The 22,879-nt window shown below is 41.0% G+C and overlaps 1 protein-coding gene across 1 annotated transcript in view; it reads left to right on the top strand.

Annotated features, from left to right (window-relative positions):
- LOC125311033 (E3 SUMO-protein ligase ZBED1-like) overlaps positions 1-9,162 on the top strand; it is a 13,576-nt gene extending 4,414 nt beyond the window's left edge. The window contains exons 2-3 of the mRNA XM_048268843.1: positions 8,455-8,907; positions 9,109-9,162. Of these exons, the coding sequence (XP_048124800.1) occupies positions 8,455-8,907; positions 9,109-9,162 (507 nt within the window). The remainder of the gene's footprint in view (positions 1-8,454; positions 8,908-9,108) is intronic.
- Positions 9,163-22,879: the final 13,717 nt, after the last annotated feature.

Genomic DNA, 22,879 nt, shown 5'->3' with positions numbered 1-22,879 from the left:
ACATCCAATATGGCTGCCCAGGGTTTGACACCAGTCACATGACTGTCACATGACTCACAAAAACAATAACAAACAACACGGTGACAACCATGTGGCTAATTTGCATAAAAAGGAGGCGTGGTTATGACGTGATTTATGACGTTTCAGGGGGCGGGGCTTATTTTGACAGATAGTTCAGGATAATTACTACTCGCAGCCCTAGCCAGCCACAACGTTAAATACATTGAAACACGCAGTCTAGCGCACGCACACAGTCCAACCACATCAAATACAAATAAGGGGGGTGTCGTAGCCGATAACGGTAACGTTGTCAGGGACAGGGGTAGTATGCCTAGACGTGGACTTATCACTATTTTGATCCTCGTTTTGAAAAAAGTGGACAGGGCGCCTGCAGGAATGAATGCGATGGTACGCACACACCCACCTAACTTTCAACACTTTGATAATATTTGTCCCGGTTAGGTTCCTGCATTGGTCAGTTAAAAAGTAGCCTACTGTAGTAGGCTAATAACATCCCAGGGCTCTACACTAACATTTTTTTCCAGGAGCACTTGTGCGCCCAAGTTAAAAAATTTAGGCGCACAGACAAAAATTTGGGCGCACAGTCAGTTCTGTACTTAACTTAAACATAATCTAACATTACACTGCAGCTAACACTTAAACATGCCAGAGCACCAATTGCGAATATTAAGAATGACTGACAACATTTAGGCTACAGGAAATAGGATTTTAAAGATCAGTGCCTACTTTATTTTCAGTCTGTTCTATTTTCCTACATTTTGTTAATATAAAATAGTATAATACATTGCCATATTTGCATTTAGCCTGTATATCAAGTATCCTGCCAAATGTAGGCTAATTTATTTATTTGTGAATCCATCTGTAGCTAATCCAAATATGCCCATGGTGACCTATCTGACTGCATACTGCCTAATACTAATAATAAAACATTCCATTTTCTTCCACAAAACCCAACATAGGCTAATCAAGGATATATATATTTTTTATACTTTTACTTTTTATTTGAAATATCTGCATTGATGGGGGCAGTAGGCAAACGTTAGGCCTACTTTCGTTTTGCACACGTTAGGCCTACTTTCGTTTTGCACTTCAGCTTGTATTCGGTGTAAACACACAAGCATGCGTGGAAGCCACAAGTTGTCAGTAGCGTTCTACCTTTGAATAAAATGGGAGTATTATGGGAAGCTACTTTTGTGCCTGTTCGCTACAGCTATATTTTGCATATTGCATCCAATACGTCAACTGGGCTAAAAGGCATGTTAGGTTACCTTTTCTTCTCTCACTGCATTCTCAGAATCTCATCCTGTTCCTCCGATATCCGATGAATTCGGTGGATAGAAGAACTAATTTCTTCAATCTTTGCATCTTGGCTGGCTAGTCTAACTTTCCACTTTTTCTGCGTGCTCTTGGATTTGATAGAAGCGACTACTAGCGAGTCACAATGCGAAACTGCTAACGTTGATGGGAGGTGTAGTTTTTATGCTGCATTCGCGACGTGATTCTATGGTTTGCTATGGCAAGCCAAGAGTGCCAACAATTACGTCTGGTTCTTGCACGTTTTAAGACACAAACGGCATTAATAACGGCGTTTTTACAGCTTTTTACGCAGCGATTAGAGGTGACGCCGTGAAATGCGCCATAAAATGTGTGAAAATGCGCCGCTTTTTACGCCGTTCTGAAGCTATTCAAGAGTGCCGTATAATACGCCGTTGTGTGCATTCATTACACCGTCTTTTACGCCGTATTTGTGTGCACAAAGACGGCGTTTTCCTCATATGATCATTTCTCCTCCTTTGGCCCCTCCCACAGTCACTAAATTTTAACTGCTTTCGCCAAAACAGACGATACAATTCAGCACAGATCCTCATGCTGCAAAGTTGACTAACTTTTATGTAGTTTGCCATGTATTTTGTTTGGGTAGCCTAAAAACTACCCCCTGTATGCACTTTGCTGTCATTCTAAATGTGTCTGCCATGCACTGTTTCGTCTAATATACTTTTATCTTCCACACACCGTAATAATATTAGCCTACGGTGTGCTTCATTGAAACGAAGATGGGGGCTGTAGCCTATTGGCGTAATAATATTACGGTGTGCTTCATCGAAACGAAGAAAGTATTAGATGAAACAGTGCATGGCAGACACATTTAGAATAGCCTAGGCCTTTTATCATTCGTTTTGCTGAACCACATCGTGCTTAAATCAATGACTCGTAAAACTAAGGGCCTGTTCGTTATTTATTTAAGGGGCCGGAGGAGTTTTGGGAGCGTTAGTCAAAAAAGACGTGACCCTCCCTCGCCAGCAAGAATTTTTTCTATGACCCTCCCCAACAATTTATTGATGCCTTGGCCTATAGGAGATATAGTATACTGGGTCAATTGGGAGCTTGCTACCTTGAACTTTTTTCCCGCTGTCCTAGGGGGAGCTGCAGGGCCGTCGCAAACTTGACAGGTGCGAGGCCCTTTTCACTTAGCCTACGTGCATGAAATCATGCGATAGCCTACTTTACACGTACCTGTCGGTGCATTTTAATAGTAGGCTAATAGGCTACACCAGCGTGTCTAAGAGGGGGGATTGTATGGCCTATACCATTAGCTGAGTCACAGGCTATTTGTCCAGTAAGCCGTTCATCATAGGCTACATTACGAAACCAAACTAGTGTAACAAAGCACTTTAACAGGGGGAATTGATTGGGCATGAATCATTGTGCTGAACGCTAGGCCTACGTGTCAATGAGCAGAAACACACTCGACATGCAAACTATTGATAAGATGTGCACTATGGAAACTGGTCTGTAGGCTAACATTGGACAAATAAATGACATTGACTCGCCATATCCTGAATCAGAATAAAAAAAAACATTTTCTTGCTTACAATACTTTGCCGCAAACTCAGCCATGAAATCTTAGGCCTTTTTGAATTCATAGAAGGGCGAGCCTATAGTCTCTCCTGTGACATGGAGGTGCGCAAAGCTTCGTTCACCAGATGCCAGTCACTGATCGCAATTTAAAAGTTCAGGAAGGTTCATCTTTTTAAGTTTTAAGTGCAGTAGCCTAGGCATATCTGTCCCCTTTTGAATTATATCTCGAGCCTATTATGAGGTAGCTACAGTGCGTTATGTCCTGGGATTCGGACGTGCTCCAAAAGAAAAAAAACTTAGGGATAGATTTTTATAGATGGTTATGAGGAGCAATATGAGAAAGAAATTTGATGATCATTGATCATTGTTTTGGGACGTTAAGCCTTTTCCATATGTGTCAGTGAAAGAGATTGAAGAAACATGCTGTCACGTCAGGTGTAACCTAAATGTTCTTAGTGATTTTGAGGAGCAATATGAGAGAAATGTGGTGATCACTGATTGTTGTTTTAGGACATTAAGCCACATTAAGCTTTTTGCTTAGGCTACAGGCGTTAATGAAGAATAAACGCTTAATGTCATGTTGTGCAAGGCCCATCAGACGCGAGGCCATGGGCGACGGCCCAAATATTGCTGTTTATGATTAATACAAAAGTTGGGTGACCCTCCCTCCTAGAATAAAAAAATGATGATTGACCCTCCCCTCAACAAAGAATAAAAAGACATGACCCTCCCCTCCGGTGGTCCATTTTCCTAAACAGCAGGGGACTTTAAAGTATTGTGGTGTTGCTGCAAATGTGTGATTATAGGCTCACTGGTGGTCAAAGAAGGCTTTTCCTTTCGTGGACATAATGCTGAATAACTTAATAAACTTTTTTTTTTTGGTCAAAAGTAATTCAGTAAAATGGCATTCAGTGACATGCAATTTTCCACTGGTGTTACAGAAGGCATTCCGTCCAAATAACTTAATAATAGAATCACATACAATGCTTTCGAAATTAGAATCATGTATAATAAGGCCAGCAGTTTACAGAATGAATTATGTGTCACGATAATGTCATTACGTGGACGAAATGCATAATAGATTCAAGTAATCAGCTTTGTGACCTGCTACAATTGGCTACATTACATGAGTCAGCAGTTTACGGAATGAATTATGTGTCACGATAATTTCATTAGGCCTAAGTGGACGAAATGCATAATAGAATCACAAAATCAGTTTTGTGACCTGCTACAATAGATTTCGTGAGTCAGCAGTTTACATAATGAATTAGCCTACAGTGGGTCCCATTTAGAAGTGGCCACTTCATTCGCGCCTCCCGTGATTCTTAGAGCTGCGTGAAGTGTATTAGGCCTACACCATTTTGCCACAAGGTGGCAGCTTAAGTCCACTGTAGAATCAATCGCTAGATGCAAATTTGCCAGTAAACAGGGCAGCTGACTGCATTCAGAGGCTTTGCAAAGGCAGTGTGATTGGCAATCCACGAAAAGCAACTGCAGGCTTTCTCTGTATGATGGTCTAGCATAGCCAGAAATGTACAAATGGGTGAGCACAAAAAAAAACGGGTGGAAAAAGCCAATTTGATTGAACATAAGAGAGGCCTAGATACACCAACATTTAATGATAGCTATGTTATATTTATGACATAAAAGTGTAATTCATTGAACGCATTTGATCACAGCTGACAAATTACACAGAAACATTTCCAACTGGACCAAACCAATGCATGATGTAGCCTACTTCGGCGCCTCGCATGATACACAACTGAGACAATAGATTGACCATATTGGACAGCTGCAAAACTTTATCATGTTACATTCATGACATGAAAAATGGAACTTATTGAACTAATTTCATCATAGCTGACAAATTATGCAGTCGACTAAACATTTTAGCTCCATTCCCGATTTTTAATTACCGCGCATCTCGCACTGTGCGCACGACCAATGGACAGAAGGGGCACCACAATTTACCCAGATGAGAAGCTTTACTGCAAATTGCTTTTCACTCTTCTTAGAGAAAGATCCCAATGTCAAAATGCAGCAACAGCATCTTACATAAGGATGATACTTTTTGGGTCCTCTCAGTCTCCATATGCAGCAGATCTAACTTGAACTTTATGCTACTCGTTTTAATTGGGAACGAGAGGGAGAGATGGTGGAAGTTTCCAGTTGGCTTGTCATTAATTGATTTCACCTTTTTAATATAAAAAACTTTTAAAAGGAAATCATGAGAGTAACAAAAACAACGCGAGATTGCAGAATTATCCGGTTCACACTAGGCTACTGACCCATTATAAAATCTGAGGGCACTTTGACAGGCTGCACTGTGATTTGGACTGTAAGTGAAAAGCAGTTTGTAGTAAAGCTTCTCCGGCTAAATTGTGGTGCCCCTTCTGTCCCTTGGTGCCGTGCGCACAGTGCGAGATGCGTGGTAGCGGCGGCACTGGACACGTCAGGTGCGTTAGTTAGTAGTAGGCTACAGTTAAACAAGGCCGATGAGCTGTGATTGAAAATCGGGAATGGAGCTGTCCCTGACTGGACAAATCAAAATCACCCAAAATACGGAATGTCCCGCACAATTCGGGACTGTTGGCAACCTTACACCAACCTCGTGACATAGCCTACCCATGCCATCTATATGCCTCCATAGAGGAGTTTATTGGCCGTTTTCAACCCCTTTATCGTGAGAGAGAGACGCTCGACAATTTGTTTTTGTTTTAAGTTATCCAGTGTTGAAAAGCATCCCTTTTAAAACGCGCATCTTTTTTTTTTATCTTGCTCTGTCGGAGCCTGCCCAGTTTTCTCTGCATGCTGGCTTGTGCCTCCACTTCGCCCAAAATGCTGGATTGTATTGCATTATCCATGGGTTTAGCTTAATTTTCATGTACAACATCAGCATTTTTGTTCAGTGAATGTTTTGTAAATTGTTTTACAATTAGCTATACTGTCGGGACCGGGCTGCATCGTTCCACATTCTTTCTCGGAGGTAGCCTGCCCAACATTTTCTCTGCATGCCGACTTGTGCCTCCACTTCGCCCAAAATACTTGATTGTATTGCATTTTCCATATTTTCAGCTAAATTTCCATGTACAACATCAGCACCTTTGTTCAGTGAATGTTTTGTAAATTGCTTTACAATTACCGTCGGACATCACACATTTACAGCAACTGGAGGCTGTAGGCGAATAATTCACATTTTAAAAAATGACTGCAAAACAAAATTAAGCGGGATTCGAACGTCCAAGGCTTCAAAAGCCTTTCGACTCCGTGGGCTATAGTGCATTAGGCCTATCCTACACTAACATTGTTGAGTTTTACATGTCATTGATGTAATCAACCACTACGGTGTGGTTCAGCAAAACGAATGATAAATGGTGTTGTTCAGCGAAACGAAGATAAAAGTAGGCTAGGCCTATATAAATAGACGAAACAATGCATGGCAGACACATTTAGAATGACAGCAAAGTGCATACACAGTTTTTAGGCTACCCAAACAAAACGCATGGTAAACTACAAACATAGGCTTGCAACATGAAGATCTGTGCTGTAATGGTATGGTCTTTTTGGGCGAAAACAGTTCAAATTTACTGTCAGTGGGAGGGAACGAGTGGGGAGAAATTATCATAGGAAAACGCCGTCTTTGACGCCGCTTTGTGCACACAAATACGGTGTAAAAGACGGTGTAATGAATGCATATATAACGGCGTATTATACGGCACTCTTGAATAGCTTCAGAACGGCGTAAAAAGAGGCACATTTTCACGCATTTTTCACGGGCGATTTCACGGCGTCACCTCTAATCGCGCCGTAAAAAGCGGCGTAAAAGCTGTAAAAACGCCATTATTAACGCTGTTTGTGTCTTAAAACGTGCAAGAACCAGACGTAATTGTGGCACTCTTGGCTTGCCATAGTTTGCACCAGTAATGTTTCTTAATGTTGCGGTGTATTTTGTAGACAAACATTGACATGGTTAGAAGTCATTCGCACCAGTGCGCCTAAATATTTTTTTGCACTCGCACGGCATCATTTTTACTCGCATGTGCGAGTGAAATGGGCGCACTGTAGAGCCCTGCATCCACATGCAATATCTTTATAACAACAACGCCTAACGACGACCTATTTATTTGGACAACGTTGTATAGCCCTATAAAGGCTAAAGTTACCTAATTTTGTTCTAGCGAAGGCTACGTTCACGTATGGCTAAACAGTGGTAATGCTAGCCTAACGTTTTGACCAGCAATAATCTTGCCTACCTTGTGCTTGCGGCTTGCCCATTTGAAATAACTCCTCTCGCTTTGCTGTCTCCATCCTTTCTGTTTTCATTGTTTAAAACGTGTTATATCCATGATGAGTCTCGAGTTAATGAATTAGCTCATACCATTGTGTGCTGATAACCAGCATAGATAGTAATAGAAAACAACAAGCTAGCCTACAACTTCTGTAGCATGCCTGTGTATCTCTCCTGCTCAAACAAAAGGTGCGCGCGTGCATAGTTCTGCATTAAGTTGATTTTGATAACGTTACAAACTTTACTTTACAGAAAATTGTAAATAGCCTTGTCATGAGCTCTCTCTCTGCCTGGTAACACACGCTGATTGAAGTCTGACCTCCACCTGTTCCTGCTCTGCTCTGCTCTGCCTCACCCTCGTTACCTACCAGCTGCACTGCATTCACCACTCATCATGCCCTGTATATAAAGCCTTGCTTTTCAGTCCACACTTGTCAGATCGTCTGCAACCAGCACCAGTTACCTGCCTGTTTTGGAAAACGCCTCTGACTCTTTGCCTGTGATCCCGGACCCGCTCGACTACTTCTGTGTTCTCCAGCCCCGGTAATCTTGGCCTGCCTTCCGTCCCTCTTCTACGAATACCGCCTAGTCCTTGACTGTACTGCTGCTTCGTTTCAATTGCTGTTGTGTGTGTGTTTCCCCCAGGACTTCCCGGATCATCCAGCTCCTGCCATCGCTGTTCGGCTACTGGGGGAACACACACACGCAGACTCTTGGAACTCCTGTACCCCCCGAACCCCTGAAACCCCCTTAACCCCCAACCCTTAAATAAACTTTTGAACGTGACGCTTTTGTGGTCCTCGTCCTGTTTGGTGTCTGACAAGCCTACTGGCATGCAGTTAATGGAATAGGCTACTGTGCAGAGTTGAGAAGTTATGGTAGCCTAGGCCAATTTGGTGTGAATACACGCACAGGCAATAAATTTTCTGTCGTTGTTGAGTAGACTGGCTGATACGCACAGTGCGTACGGCCGTGTTACTGAGAACGTCTGGCTGAAGCTCTCTCTTTTTTCGAGATCCGCTTTCATATTTCCTAATGGTCTCATGCGAAGTCATTGTTGTCTGTGATAGCATGCATTGATACTGGCAAAGATAGGTGACGATAAGACACTTGTTTTCTTTTTTAAATGTCCCGCGCCGGGGCCCCCTAGTGGCCGGGGCCCGGGGCAGCAGCCCCTTTGCCCAATGCCCAAACGCGGCCCTGGTGATACATAGCCTAACTGCGCTTTCTAGCTAGCATGTTAGCTAGCTATCTGAACTTAGTGGCACTGTGTGTTTGTCCCACAGGTGAAAGACGTGCTGAAGCCCTTAAAAGTAGCCACCCAGGCGCTGTCAACAGAAAACTACCCAACAGCATCAGCGGTCCTCCCCCTGCAGTATGTGCTTCTGACACAACTGAAACCCTCCACCGATGACCCGGCAGGCGTGAAAGAGATGAAAACAATGTCGACTGATCTGAAGGCGCGATATGGCCCCGACAAAGATGCACTCTTGCTACTGAACACAGCCAGCTACCTCGACCCGCGTTTTCACCGACTGGTTCATTTAGAACAAGAGTCGCGGCAGGCAGTGCGAGATAAGGTTCAGAGGGAGCTTGCAGAGGTCAGCGAGGAGACAGGCGAAGAGGAAGGCCCTGGCCAAGATGAGAACGCCACAACTAGGGAGCAGCGCAAGGAAAAGAACACACTTAGCGCGATGGGGGACCTCTTTGGCGATGTGTACTGCCAAAACTGGGAGGAGGTAATAATGATATCAATAATAAATTATACAAAATGTTTGAATATAGCCCTACATTGGAATTATAAAAAAATGTGTATAAAACGTAGCCCAAAAAAAAACCTTAACAAAAACTAATTTATTTTTAACAGTCAGACCGAATGAAGATGTGCTCCAAAGAGAAATGATGGCCTACGACAGTGAGCTCCCACCCCCGTCTGACAGCAACCCGCTGTCCTGGTGGAAAGAGAGAGGCCCCAAGTACCCCCATCTAGCTAAGCTGGCACGCGGCTACCTGGCAATATGCGGGACATCCGTGAGGGCGGAACGAGTGTTTTCCACCGCGGGGAACATAGTCACAAAGCAACGCTCTTCTCTAGAGCCAGAAAATGTGAATCACCTCGTGTTTTTGGCGAACAATTTAAAAAAACTCTGCATAGCAGCCAGATAGCCCAATGGCTAGTTCTAATTTGGCCATAGGCTACATGTTTGATTGATGCTCTGCATCAGTGCCTTGTTTTTGGTAATTGTTGTCAGATCGCTTAACAATGTCAGTAATGGCTGGCTGGTAGAATATGTGAGTGAAACAATCGGTTAATGGGCCGTATGGTAGAATGTGCTTGTTTTGAATTGCGTACAGGCTACCAAATAGGTAGCCTGGCGGGCCATCCTATATCATTGAAATGAATAGTCTGGAATCGAACCATTCACCTCGCTTAATCCAAGGGGCGGGCAGAGAATTGTCTTTCAAACTGCCTAGGCATGCAATAGGCGCTACGACCATATCCGTATCCGGTCGGCAAAACAGCAAATACATCCTTCTTTGAAAGTAATGACTTAAGTGCATTGTGTTGCACAAGCACAAGTCCAACTCCTCCAAAGTTGACGCCAACGCCGATTCAAACAACCGCTCTTCGTTCGCCATAGCCACCTTTCTTGTTGTTCATCCTGTTAAGCCCGCCTTAAGACTCTCTCACAAAATAGAGCGCTGTGATTGGATGAAGTCCACCGTCAGCCAATAGAAATCCCTATGATTTGATACTAGACGTACAGGCTGAGCAAATTAATTTGCCGCCGCTAGGGTGCGTCTAGATTTCTAGGCTACCAAATAGGGCCTAGTCTACCTTTTATTTATTTATTTTATCTATTCAGTAATTAGCCTGACTGGCTTATTTTTATTTATTTTTTTATAAGAACAGTGAATAACAGTGTTTTAATCCAGAGTCTGACTTTTAATAATATAATAAAATATAATAAAATATTATATATAATAAAATAAAAAAAACAGTCGTGACAGTGTGTTTTTCTTCCGAAAACATCATTGACTTACGAAAGGTTCCTGTAAGCTCGTGTATTTCCGATGGAGCTCTGTTATATTCTGCTCATTACATCACTCCGACACTGAATATCTTGTTTGCTTAATATAATAACAATTTTAACACACACATAAATGCTCAGCCTTTCGTGCAAACTTCGAATATGATTTTTGGGCAAAAGTCAAAGCCCTACTGCAAAATCATAGAAAGAAAGAAACAAACAAACCAAAATCACTTGCTTGTATGACGTAATGACAGAATGTTGAACTGTACTATAGTATAGTATCATCATATTGTACAGTTGTACACCTGAGACGTCCATTTTCACTCTGGGCCAGAGGAAAGTCTCTATCTTATGGATTCTTGAGATGAATGAGGGCATCCTGAAATGCAATATCAAACAGGTCTCCTAACTGGTCTACAAAGGCCTCTACATTGGACTGCTGAGTCTTGGAAGTTCTCTTGGCATTTTTCTTGGTTTCTGCCATTTGTCCTGAAGTGTTTCCAGTTGTTTTATGGCATGATGTTGGGGACGAACAGGAATCCTAGCCTTGTCCTAGAATACCAAGACTTCTTTTATCACCGCTGTTGCACTTTCATGAAGTTTTTTTTAATGTTTTATGTGATACCCTTGGGTCTGGCCCTTGAGTCGTGGATCTGTTCGAGGTTTCTTCCTATATGTATCTTCAATTCTAGGGAGTTTTTCCTCGCCCCTGTTACTCATGGGCTCTCTTTAAATGTTTAACACTCTGTAAAGCGTCATGACACATGAGTAATGTTTTGCCGCTCTATAAGTGAAATTAAATTGAAATTGATATTACAACACACATGAAACCTGCTTCTTGGAGGGTAACTTTGTTCCAGTTATTTCAGTCTCTTCTGATCCGAGTAACCATATAGCGGACTTGCTTCGTGTTGCTTCAGCCATTGTCTCAGTGTATGTTGTCTACTGTGCTTCATTCACATTGAAGTGTTCTTGCTTTGAAAGACATATCACAACTAAAACAGGAGTTGCTATGAAAATTGCTCACAACACCATATTATTGGGAAATACCGGAATCAGCAGATGAGATCAGCAAATCATCATTGTAAATTTGCATGGACAATATGGAATTCCCATTTTAAGATTCATTAGGTGATGTAGGTAAAACCACCACATGTGGTCACCAATAATCAATACACATTGCATTGACTGGTCAAATAAGTCCATTGCTGTCATAAGCATATATTATTAAACAATTATACATGCTAGCACAATGTATCACATAATACGCGAAAAATCCCAAAAATATGCACATTGCACAATATGTGTTAAACTTCAAAGGTCCTGAGCAACCTCTAAATATTCATAAAAATTTGCCCAATTGTTTTTTTTTATTTATTCAAACATATTTGTGGGGTGAGAGCATGAACTTTTAAAAGTTGAAAAATAAGGACCACCCTAATAAGTGGTCACCTGTGTTATTCAGCTAGTTCATTTAAGATAAGATATTGGTCATTGTAATGGTCATCTAGCCAGCCTACATGCTCTTCCTTTTTCAGGACATACCCATATCTGGCAACGTATGATGTGGATGTTTGCATATGGCTTATGTCGGGCAGGAAAAAAAATATTTGTGTCTCATTATTTGATTTTTTGTCATATTTTGCATTAATGTTACTAGGAAGCATGCCAATAGAAATATATTCATGTATCTGTGTAAGTAGGATTGGCTGGAACCTGGCAATAAAATAACCATGATGGTGGGATGATCTATGGCTGAGCAATTTACAAAAATGTATGTACTGACAAAGAGTTTACATTTGAATACATTATAATTTTGCCCCAATGAGACTATGTAGAAATGTGTTGCAATTTCAAAACCGGATTACTCAGGAACCACTTATTGCACAGAGGCATGCTTTATTGTGATATTGGGTTTGTCATGTGTTGTGTGAAGGGTTAGTGAGATATTTAACCAAGAGTAATGGGTGTGCACTGTGTGCAAAATGCAAATATGATTAAATTGCATGTAAGTTCAATGCTAATTTTCTCGCAAACCATTTATCACAGCAATTTGGCACTAATATCATTGGAAAGCTTAGATTCCGCTCTTCATGATGTGTGATATCTCCAGTGGTGGAGGAAGTACTGAATCTCAGTACTTAAGTAAAAGTACTAATAACCAGAGAAATATTTAATTTAGTGAAAGTAGAAGTACCAATATGACAACCCTACTTAAGTAAAAGTAAAAAGTACCTGATTTTAAATGTACTTTAAGTATTAAAAGTAAAATTACCTGCATAATGATTGATTCTCTTAATGTTTATATTCTAATTCTAATAATTAAAAAAAACAGGCTGTGACATTTTAATTAAGTCAGTTCTAGGTTAATGTAATGTGCTTACCATCTATGGCCCAGTTTTCATTCTGACTTACAATTCTGGTCATCTGTCAGGGTAATCTTCAGAGTTAAATATCAATAGCAAAAACCAACAAAGGCTGGTTATACATCTTTAATAGATTTATTTAACTGCAACGCAAATATGTAATGTCAATTGCAGTACATTTACCATTTTAACATTGTAGTAATAACATTGTTAAATATAGCTGCAAGCAGCAATGAAGGGGCCTAGCAGTGCTCTATAGCAGGAATGGCGTTGACATGGCATGAGCAAGCACTCACAGCAAGTTTGATTGCAATTGGATAAAGAATGGCTGAGAAATAAGCTAATTTACCTTGTTACAGTGCCCCTAAAGGCCAAATTGCACCAATGTCCTTGTGCCCTCTCACAATCAGCTGCCATGTCCCTCTACCAAGTTTGGACTTCATACATCAAAGAGTTGCTGAGATGTGAGCTCACTCTCTTTATTACAGCACCCCTAGAGGCCAAACGAGACCACTTTCCTTGCATGTCCTCACAATCAGCTACTTTGTCCCTGTATTAAGTTTGGACGTCAAACATCAAAGCGTTGCTGAGATACAAGCTCACTTTCTATATAGAGCCAATCTATTTCTATATAGAGCATATCTATAGAGGCCAAATGATGGCAATTTCCTAGTGCGTCAAAGCGTTGCTGAGATACAAGCTCATTTCCTTTATTGCAGTGCCCCCTGTAAAGGCCAAATGATGCCAATTTCCTAGTGCGTCCCCACAATCAGGTACCAAGTCTCTATACCAAGTTTGGACTTTTTACATCAAAGCGTTGCTAAGATGTTAGCCCACTTCCTGTTAGGCGGCATCGTCGCCATGTGTGATTGGCTGTCAAGGGCAAATAACCTTGAAATTAAAAAATCTGACAAGTATCGTTTGTGCGGCTCGGTCTGAAGATCATCTCCACCAAGTTCTGTGAAAATCGGAAGAAATTTGTAACCGCTGAAACTTTTTGTAGAGTTTGGACTAAATCCAATATGGCGGAAAGTTACGTAATAGGGGTCATTGAACTTAGGTCGGTCCAGGGATTCCAACGGTGCCTGATATGTGAAAATCAATGGTCACATGCGTGAATGCAATCCAGGTTCAACCCATTGGTTGATCATGGAATGGTCCTGAATCAGTGCGCCGAATTTCATAACTTTAGACCAGGGGTCTCAAACTCAAATGAGCTGGGGGCCACTTCTGCCGATGTCATCTGATTGGAGGGCCACGTCAGTGTTAAAGAATAATACAAAAAAAGAATGGCTATTTCCTAAAATGCAATGTTTTTTTTTTTTTCAAATACTGTTTTTTCAAACACAAAACTACAAACGGAAAGTGCAAGTCTTGTTATCTATTTTAGACACCTGTGCTAGCAACCTTAGCTTATAAATAAAATAATGATAAAATAAATATTAATACAAATGATAAAAACAAACCAAAAAAAACATAAAAACAGGTAGGCATATGTGTGTCTTTCACACCAAATAAAAACATGTTCCTCTCAACTTTTTTAAACCTGGGAAACTAGGCGTCAGGGTTAAGAAAGCAACACCATTGGATTTTTATATCAAACTTTCAATAGACCATGGCTTGAAAGTGGTCAGAGATAAAGTCCTACTGTAAATGTAAAAATCTTTGACATATAAACAAAAGTGTATGAAGGGGGTAAATTTACCCATCTAATTTGCCACTGGATGGTAAGCACCTCAAATTATGCACCTTTCAGTAAATACTGGATTAACATATTTGAGTAGGTTTACTTTCTTTTTTGTCATATTACCCATATAACAAATTAACAGGAAAACACCTAAGATGTATACCAACAATAGTAAACTATTACTAAACCACAAGGCTTACAATAAAGTATCCTGGTCATATCGCTGGTAATCTGAGTACCCAGAAGTTCGCATCATATTGCGGGTGACTTTGTAGTTCTTTAGAACCCTATTTCTACTAGCCCTGCTGTACCACGTCCATTACGGACACTATTATCACAATTACCTACAACCTCCAAGCTATCTTGAGCAGAGGGTCGAAATAAGCATTGTATGCTTAGTGGACACTGTCGTGCACGTAAAGACGCACCTCCATTCACAGACGCACCGTGACTATCACTGTCAATAGACGATCGATCATAATCTCCAAAAGGATATTCTCCTTCAGAATCAGAATAGGTGAATAACATAGCCTACCTAAGACTCACACGTGAACGTTTTTCAACATTGGTGTAGGCCTATTTCTGCTTCAATTTGTGCAAAACTATGGCCTGCATCGCTTCCGCTTCATTACAAATGCACGTCTTTGTGTTTATTTGTGTAATACAAGTATTTCCTGAAAACTTTGTGCAGCGATTTTGGGTTTGAATCAAGCTCTGGATGTCTAGCAAATAGTGGAGGAGAGTACAAATGAGATTTGTCACCGTACTTGGATCTATCGTCTATTTTAATCAGTATCGTTGTTTGTCGCAATTAAAAATAGCCTCGAGGGCCGGATTACATTATTATTTTGACATACGCCACGGGCCGGAATTGGGCCGGACGTGGGCCGGATTTGGTCCGCGGGCCGGGTGTTTGAGACCCCTGCTTTAGACCCAGCGGTTAAATTTTCGGCCAAATTTTAACCCGTTGGTGGCGCTAGACAGCTGGGTTTAGAGATCCGTAAATGAATGTGAGTGGTCAGTGGAGTTTCCCGAAACTTTCTGCCAAATTTCAGCACTTTTTAGCCAGGCGTTCTATGGGCTGCCATAGACTCCAATGGCGGAAGTATAATAATAGGAAAAGCTAGTAACTCAATGGATGCCTTCGCAGCTTCGCTGCTAGGCCCTCAATTACCATACAGCTGTAAACATTTTTGATTCAGTGCATACGTTTTAATTTGACAAGAACATGTATTCTCTGCTTATAGTGCTCTTATAGTACATATAAACTATATAGTACATTTCAATCTTCAACTCCATTTCAAGTCTCCATTAAGTATGAAACTTAAACTTAACATCATTAGAAATTATAAACTAGTATATAGTACATTTCAATCTTCAACTCCATTTCAAGTCTCCATTAAGGATAAAACTTACACTTAACATCATTAGAAATCCATCTCCATTAAGTCTCAAAAAAACAAACAAAACAACCTGTTTTTTCATTGAGTTTTAAAAGGAGTTGAAGAGTCTCTCACAGGCTGCCGAGGCAGGCAACGGCGTATTTACCTTAAGTGACAATCTGTACACGGCAGGCATTAATTTGAGAACGGCCATTGTGGTAGCTGTGCTGGCCAGGTATACATCAAGCTGCTTAGAGGTCTCTAGGATGTTGTCTTTCATGATGTCAAAGTAGTCCTCTTCCTCCTCCTCCTGCTCTGACTGGTTAGACTGCACTGGCTCCTGCTCCAACTGGGTCTTGATGTAGTTCATGCCTACACAGAATGTCCATGGGACCAAATAAAGGAAAGAAAGAAAAGATTACTGTATGTGTCTCCATAACCAGATATGACCATTAGTGTGACAAGGCTATGGAAATAATGCTCTTCAGTATTTAAAGAACCAATGACTTACCCAGTTTCAGCAATTCCTCATTGCTTGTCCAAGACGTGCGAAACTTTGGAAGTAAAATCACAGCTACAATGAATTCAGGGTTGGGAAGCATGGGTCCAAACCGCTGCTGTATTCCTTCTTGCAGGGCGAAGATCAGTGGCTGGCAGAACTTGGAAGAGGTTATGGGCGGTCAAGCTTCACAATTAGGAGGGTTATAGTGGGCACCAGCCATCCCATATGGACATTCACCTCTGTCTGCATTATGTTCAGTGCCTTGGCGATAGGGCTCATGGTAGCAGCATATTCAGCCAAGAAGGCAAGTTCTGCAGGGCTGAACCTGTCACACAACAATAGAAAATCATACAAAATGTCATATGGCGATAACATTTGGAACATACACAGACAATACTAAATATTACATTAGTTGATATTGCATAAGCAATAAGAATATAACTGCTATTTGGAAGACAATGTGTTTGTGCAGCATAACACTTACATGGGGACTTTAAGTGCAATGCAAACTGCTCTGATGGCTCCATCTCCACTTTCTTGGATGATTCTTAGCAATCGTTCCACTGAAAAAAAGGAGTTCCACCTAGTATCATTTGGGCGAATGAGTTGGAGCTTGCATTCCCTCTCAATTACCTCTGCAGCTGTAGTGGAGCGAGCACTCTTGTTCCACAGTGTTGTGCATTTTGCAAATGCTGCACGGGGAACATTTTTGTAGACCTGATCCGAGTTGGCTTTTGCAGCATCTGCTGTTGAGATCAAGTTCAGAAGATTGCATGCACAACGGTGATGCTTTGAGAGCTGATATTCAGAGCAACCATCCTCTTCATCCATGAGACCTTGTATCTCAACACCCTTCCCTCAACATCTTTTAAAGGGGTGATAGAATGATTACATAGGGTATTTCACGCTGTTCATTAAGGTTTCCGAATAGAGTATGTAACATTGGTTGGGCTGAAAATGGCCTGCTGTTCTATGTGCCCTAAGGCAAGCCTAGGAAATAGGCCCTAGAATGAAATGAGAGGTTTTCTCCCTTTTATGGTGTGCTCATGAATATTTAGATGAACTGCGTGCTGATTGGTTGGTTTACAACGAGCGAAGCTCCAGAGCAAAGACGCCAACATGGCCGACACCACTCACTGAAACAGCCAAAGTGGAGATACTATGGAGACATACAGTAGGTGTTGAACAGCATATTTGAGCCTGAATCAGAGGAATAATCTGAAATAGAGGAGCAACCCCATAGATTGGAAATGACTACTTCCCCATAGATTGGAAATGACTACTTCAGAGTGGTAAGTTTTGTCATTTACTTGAGTTTGCCACACGTAGCCCAGTTAGCTAGCTGTAATACTAGTGTAATACTCGCATGTTACGTGTCGTAGACTAAGCTAAACATTGTATTAGGTTCGTTTTTAGCATTGTAAGCAACATATGTTATTAATTTGCACACAAACAAATGTTTTACAACTTGTACCCTTGTTGCTCGCGTCAATGAAAATATTACATTTGTGTCATATCAGGAAGTCTAATGTACTCTTGTAACTACTATCCTGCTGATTAAATCATCTGATTATCGAGATTTTTACCTTCTTTCCATGTAGTAATATGTGATCTTACAACGGGACGTCCAGTTAGCTGGGCAGGAGCTCCTTGCAGTTTGTAGCCTATGGCTGAAGTGAAACGAGGTCATCGAAAATATTACTAGGCCTACTCTCGTTTGTGTCAATTCAAAAACACTTTATTTATCCCCAAGGGGCAATTTACATAGTACCATGGAGTAGAGTACAATAATCAAAAATTCTATAAATATCACTGTTTAAAATACAGTAGGTACAGTTAGTAGGTCTAATGTAATCTTGTAACTATTCTGCTGACATCTGATTATGAGATTATTACCGTCTTTTCATAGCCTAGAAATCTAGACGCACCCTAGCGGCAGCAAATTAATTTGCTCAGCCTGTACGTCTAGTAGCAAACCATAGGGATTTCTGTTGGCTGACGTCGTGGACGTCATCCAATCACAGCGCTCTGTTTTGTTAGATAGTCTTAAGGCGGGCTTAACAGGATGACGACAGTCCTGCGACGGTGAACAACAAGGAAGGTGGCTATGGCGAACGAAGAGTGGTTGTTTGAATCGGCGTTGGCGTCAACTTTGGAGGAGTTGTGCTTGTCTTTGAAAGTTGAACACAATGCACTTTCATTCCTTTCGAAGAAGGCCGTTTTGCCGTTTTGCTCTGGCCACGTCATCCTGCTCTTTGTTCTGATTGGTCGTAGCGCTGGCCTATTGCATGCCTAGGCAGTTTGAAAGACAATTCTCTGCCCGCCCCTTGGATTAAGCGAGGTGAATGGGTCGATTCCAGACTATACATTTCAATGATATAGGATGGCCCGCCAGGCTAGTCTTTCCATGTAGTAGCCTAATATGTGATCTTACAACTCTGGTAACTAAAACTGGAGACCATGATGTAATACCATATAATATAGTAAGTATAAGTATATATACTTTTTTTTGATCCCGTGAGGGAAATTTGGTCTCTGCATTTATCCCAATCCGTGAATTAGTAAAACACACTCAGCACACAGTGAGGTAAAGCACACACTAATCCTGGCACAGTGAGCTGCCTGCATCAACAGCGGCGCTTGGGGAGCAGCGAGGAGTTAGGTGCCTTCAGAGGTGTTAGGGCACTTCAGCCGGTCCTACTGGTCGGGGTTCGAACCATCCGAAGTGCTAACCATTAGGCTACGGCTGCCCCAAAATCCATACCATTACATGAAATAGCAGGTAGTAACAACACGCCACATTTCTCTAAATAAGTTAAGATAACATCTCAAATCAAATTAATACAAAAACGCTGCAGTTATTGTCCCCTGGGGATTACATTTCAAGTACCTGTCTATCTTTATGTCTCTCTATTATTGTTGTGCAATGACGATGACAACTGCTAACGTTTTATAATGGTATTATATGGTATTACATCATGGCATAGCACATTTGTCTTTATGGGGGTTTGGGAATAATGATGTGATGATAATAATGCAGGTTTTTTACTGGTAGGTAGTGTACAACTGGGAAACGGTTAGCAAAAGTAAGAAATAATGGTCCAGGTGTCGTTCTGGACTTTTGTGGTGGAAAGATGTTTAACTCACTTTTCCCTAGCTCATTGAACGTACCGTAGTCCTACGAAAAACAAATTATTTTGCTGTATGTAGTACGTAGCATCCTCCAGTATGTGCCTTACAGCAGCTGCTAATGTTACTAGCGAAGTGAGGTTAGCTAAGTTACATACATGGATTTCCTACAATGTGTACCATTGGATCACTTTCTACCTTTACTTATAATTTCTACATCTAACCAAGCACCAAATATAACATGCCAGTGACAGAATAAATGTATTAAGCATAATATTAAACTCACCGTTCTGTATCCGTCGTCGTCTTCTTTCCCCTGATTTTCTGAGACCTGACTCCACTTTTTCTGATAGCGTTTTTTCTGAGACCTGACTCCTTAGAGATGTTTTTCAGAGGCCGTTTGGTTTGACGCAGTTTTATCTGAGGATGACAGAGGTTTTTCTGACGCTGAGGCAGTTTTGTCTGAAAATGACAGATGTTTTTCTGAGTCTGACACCTGAGTCTGAGGATGTCCTAAAATGAACACCGTACTTGCGGATTTTCTTAGGTTTTCTGTGACAGACGGTTCTGCAGATATGTCTTTTGCAAGGATCTTGTCAAGCAGTTTCTTCATAGTAAAGACGCTACGGCATTTTCTGTGATACAATATGGATGGCATTCTACCCTCAGGGAGACCTTTAGCAAGATCAAGGATGGGGCGATAGGCTCTTATTTCAGCTGCTCTCAGTAGTGTGTTCCATGACTTTATGTTCATACAGTAGGTGCATCATCTGAACAATGTATTAAACACTCCCCCTGAATACCACTACTTCCTGCCATGCTTCTCTATTCTGGGATGTACAACAATTTGAAAGCAACAGAGATATATCAGGAATGATGTGCTAAAATAAGGCCTTTTCCTACTCAGCAACAGTGTGTGTGACTGTGTGTGTGAGTGAGAGAGAGAGAGAGTGTAAGAGAGAGAGTGTGTGTGTATGTGAGGGAGAGAACATGTTTGTGTATGTGAAGTATGTGTGTGTGTATGTGAGGAAGAGAAAGAGAGTGAGAGTGCAGTGGCTTGAGCTGTGGCTTGACGATTTTGTCATAGAGAACCATTCAACTCAAAATTTTATTTGCCCGCCTAAAGCTTATTTTACCCCGCCCGACGAAGTCAAAAGAAGCCCAATTGGGCGGGCCCAATCTGGCAACACTGACCAACACACTCTAAAGTTGGCAGTTTATATTTGTACTGTAGAATGTTCAGAAAAGAAATCTAGTTCTAGACAAATTGAAAAAACAGAATTTAGGCCTAATAGTTATGCAGGATCTACATGCATTCTCTTTAGAATTGAAATATCATGGCATGTCCAATCATTATAGTTTTGGTATCATTAAGGAAAACAGATTAATTACCCTAAAATATATTTTTCTGAGAAATCTATATATTCTAGATGTGATATAATGTGCATTGAGACATCTCCCAACTTCCTCCATACCACTATACCTTAGTTCTGTAATGTATTTTGCATTACATTGAAATGCATTGATTTTCAATGGACAGCTATTAGTTATGGGTCTAAAATAGCTGTGTAAAGTGTATTCAGCTATCTAACCCATATATTTTCTAAAAGCCTACTCTCTAGATGTGATAAAGCAAGAGTTTGGATTTGACCCACCCACTTTTAGTCTTTTGCCTCTATCTAACCCTATATTATGTAGGTGAAAAAGTGTATGACGGATACATTTTAGCCTATGTAATTCATGGAAAGCTAAATTATCCATCTAAACTGTATATTTTCTAAAAGCCTATGCCATCTACATATGATATAACATAGATTAAGACATATTGCATCATCCCACACACTTGCATACACCTATACCTACACAGGCATGTATTGTGAATTGTAGGCTACTGGGTATGGGTATAAAAGCTAGTAAAAATACAACTAAGCTACCACTTAGAAAAGGTTGTAGAGATTTCAAAACTGGAGAAATATGTTGTGTCTTTTTAGACTTGGTGAGCCGCCTTGCAGCTGCATTTTGCACCATCTGAAATCGGGATAGAGTGGACTGAGTGACACCAAAATAAAGGGAGTTACAGTAGTCCAGGCGGGATGAAATAAAGGCATGAATCAATATCTCAAAGTCTTTGAAAGAAAACATAGTTTTGGCTTTACTTAAGATTCTAAGGTGGTAAAAAGATGACTTGACAACAGCATTAATCTGTTTCTCAAATTTAAAATCAGGGTCAAGTAGAAAGCCAAGATTTCTTGCATAAGGTTTTACATATCTGGCAAAAGACCCTAGTTCACTAATTGCATTATTTGCAGCTTCATGTGAACCAAAAAAAAGAATTTCTGTTTTGGATTCATTTAGTTTTAAGAAAAAATTGGTCGACATCCATTGTTTAATCTCTTTTAGGCAATCAAGCAATGGGTTTAGAGCACCAGAGGTACCACATTTAAAAGGGAGATACAGTTGTATATCATCCGCATAGCAATGATAGAATATACCGTGCTTTTTCATAATTTGACTGAGTGGCAACATGTACAGTGAGAATAACATACAACTAAGCACTGATCCCTGTGGAACACCATAAGATAAGGGGGCAGATATCATTGAAAGAAACTGAAAAGGTTCTTCCCTCTAAGAAGGAGGCAAACCATTTCAGTGCAGTACCTGAAATTCCAACCCAGTGCTCAAGGCGCTCTAAAAGAATGCAGTGATCTACAGTGTCAAAGGCGGCACTAAGATCTAGCAGCATAAGTAATACAGTTCTTTGCATCCACAGATAGTAACAAGTCATTAGTGACTTTAATTAAAGCAGATTCCATGCTGTGTTTAGGTCGGAATCCATTCTCTGATAGAAAGGATTGGAGTTGTTGAAAGACAACCTTTTCTAGGATTTTAGAAAGAAAGGGCAATTTTGAGATGGGTCTATAATTGTTTAAGTCAATATATATGGTGGAGGCTGCCCACACACGAGCAAAGTATGCATTTATCATCCTCACCAAACCATTGACTTAAATTCTTGGGAGATGGGAGCACATCATATGTAGTACCTAACATAAATCTGATCTTACCAGTTTCCATGCCACTTAGATCTTTCCAATTAATCCGTCTTTTTTCCACCCCTTCCCAGTTCACCAACTGCCCTTGTTTTGCCTGCGACACTGCCTTAGTACATCTTACAGTCTCCTCCTGTCTATGCATTTCCTCCACTACCATTTCCGTCTGTTCTCCTGCAGAAGCCTTGCTCCACAAGGGTTTACTTACACCCACCCCTAGACCCCCCCCCGTGCTGCACATGGCCCTATCCCTATGCTTCAATGCTGATTGAGCTTGCTTAACTGCCTGTTCTGGGTTCCACTTCCTCCCTGCATTAACTATGGGTGCAACTTTCCTCACCACTGGGTCCTTGGACTGAGTAAGAGTAATTTCCAATCTAGCCTTAGCACACTTAAATTCCTCTGTCAGACTAGATATTGGCAACTCTACAATGCCCTTCCCATACAAGGCCACACTGCTTAAGCAGCGTGGGACTCCTAGCCATTTTCTGACAAAGGAGTTGATCATTTTTTCCAACCTCTTTCCTACCTTTGACAGAGGAACTTCAACTGTCAATGGCCAC

The sequence above is a fragment of the Alosa alosa genome, chromosome 17, assembly GCF_017589495.1.
Source record: "Alosa alosa isolate M-15738 ecotype Scorff River chromosome 17, AALO_Geno_1.1, whole genome shotgun sequence".
Classification (NCBI taxonomy): domain Eukaryota; kingdom Metazoa; phylum Chordata; class Actinopteri; order Clupeiformes; family Clupeidae; genus Alosa; species Alosa alosa.
This window is presented reverse-complemented; position numbering and strand designations above follow the sequence as displayed.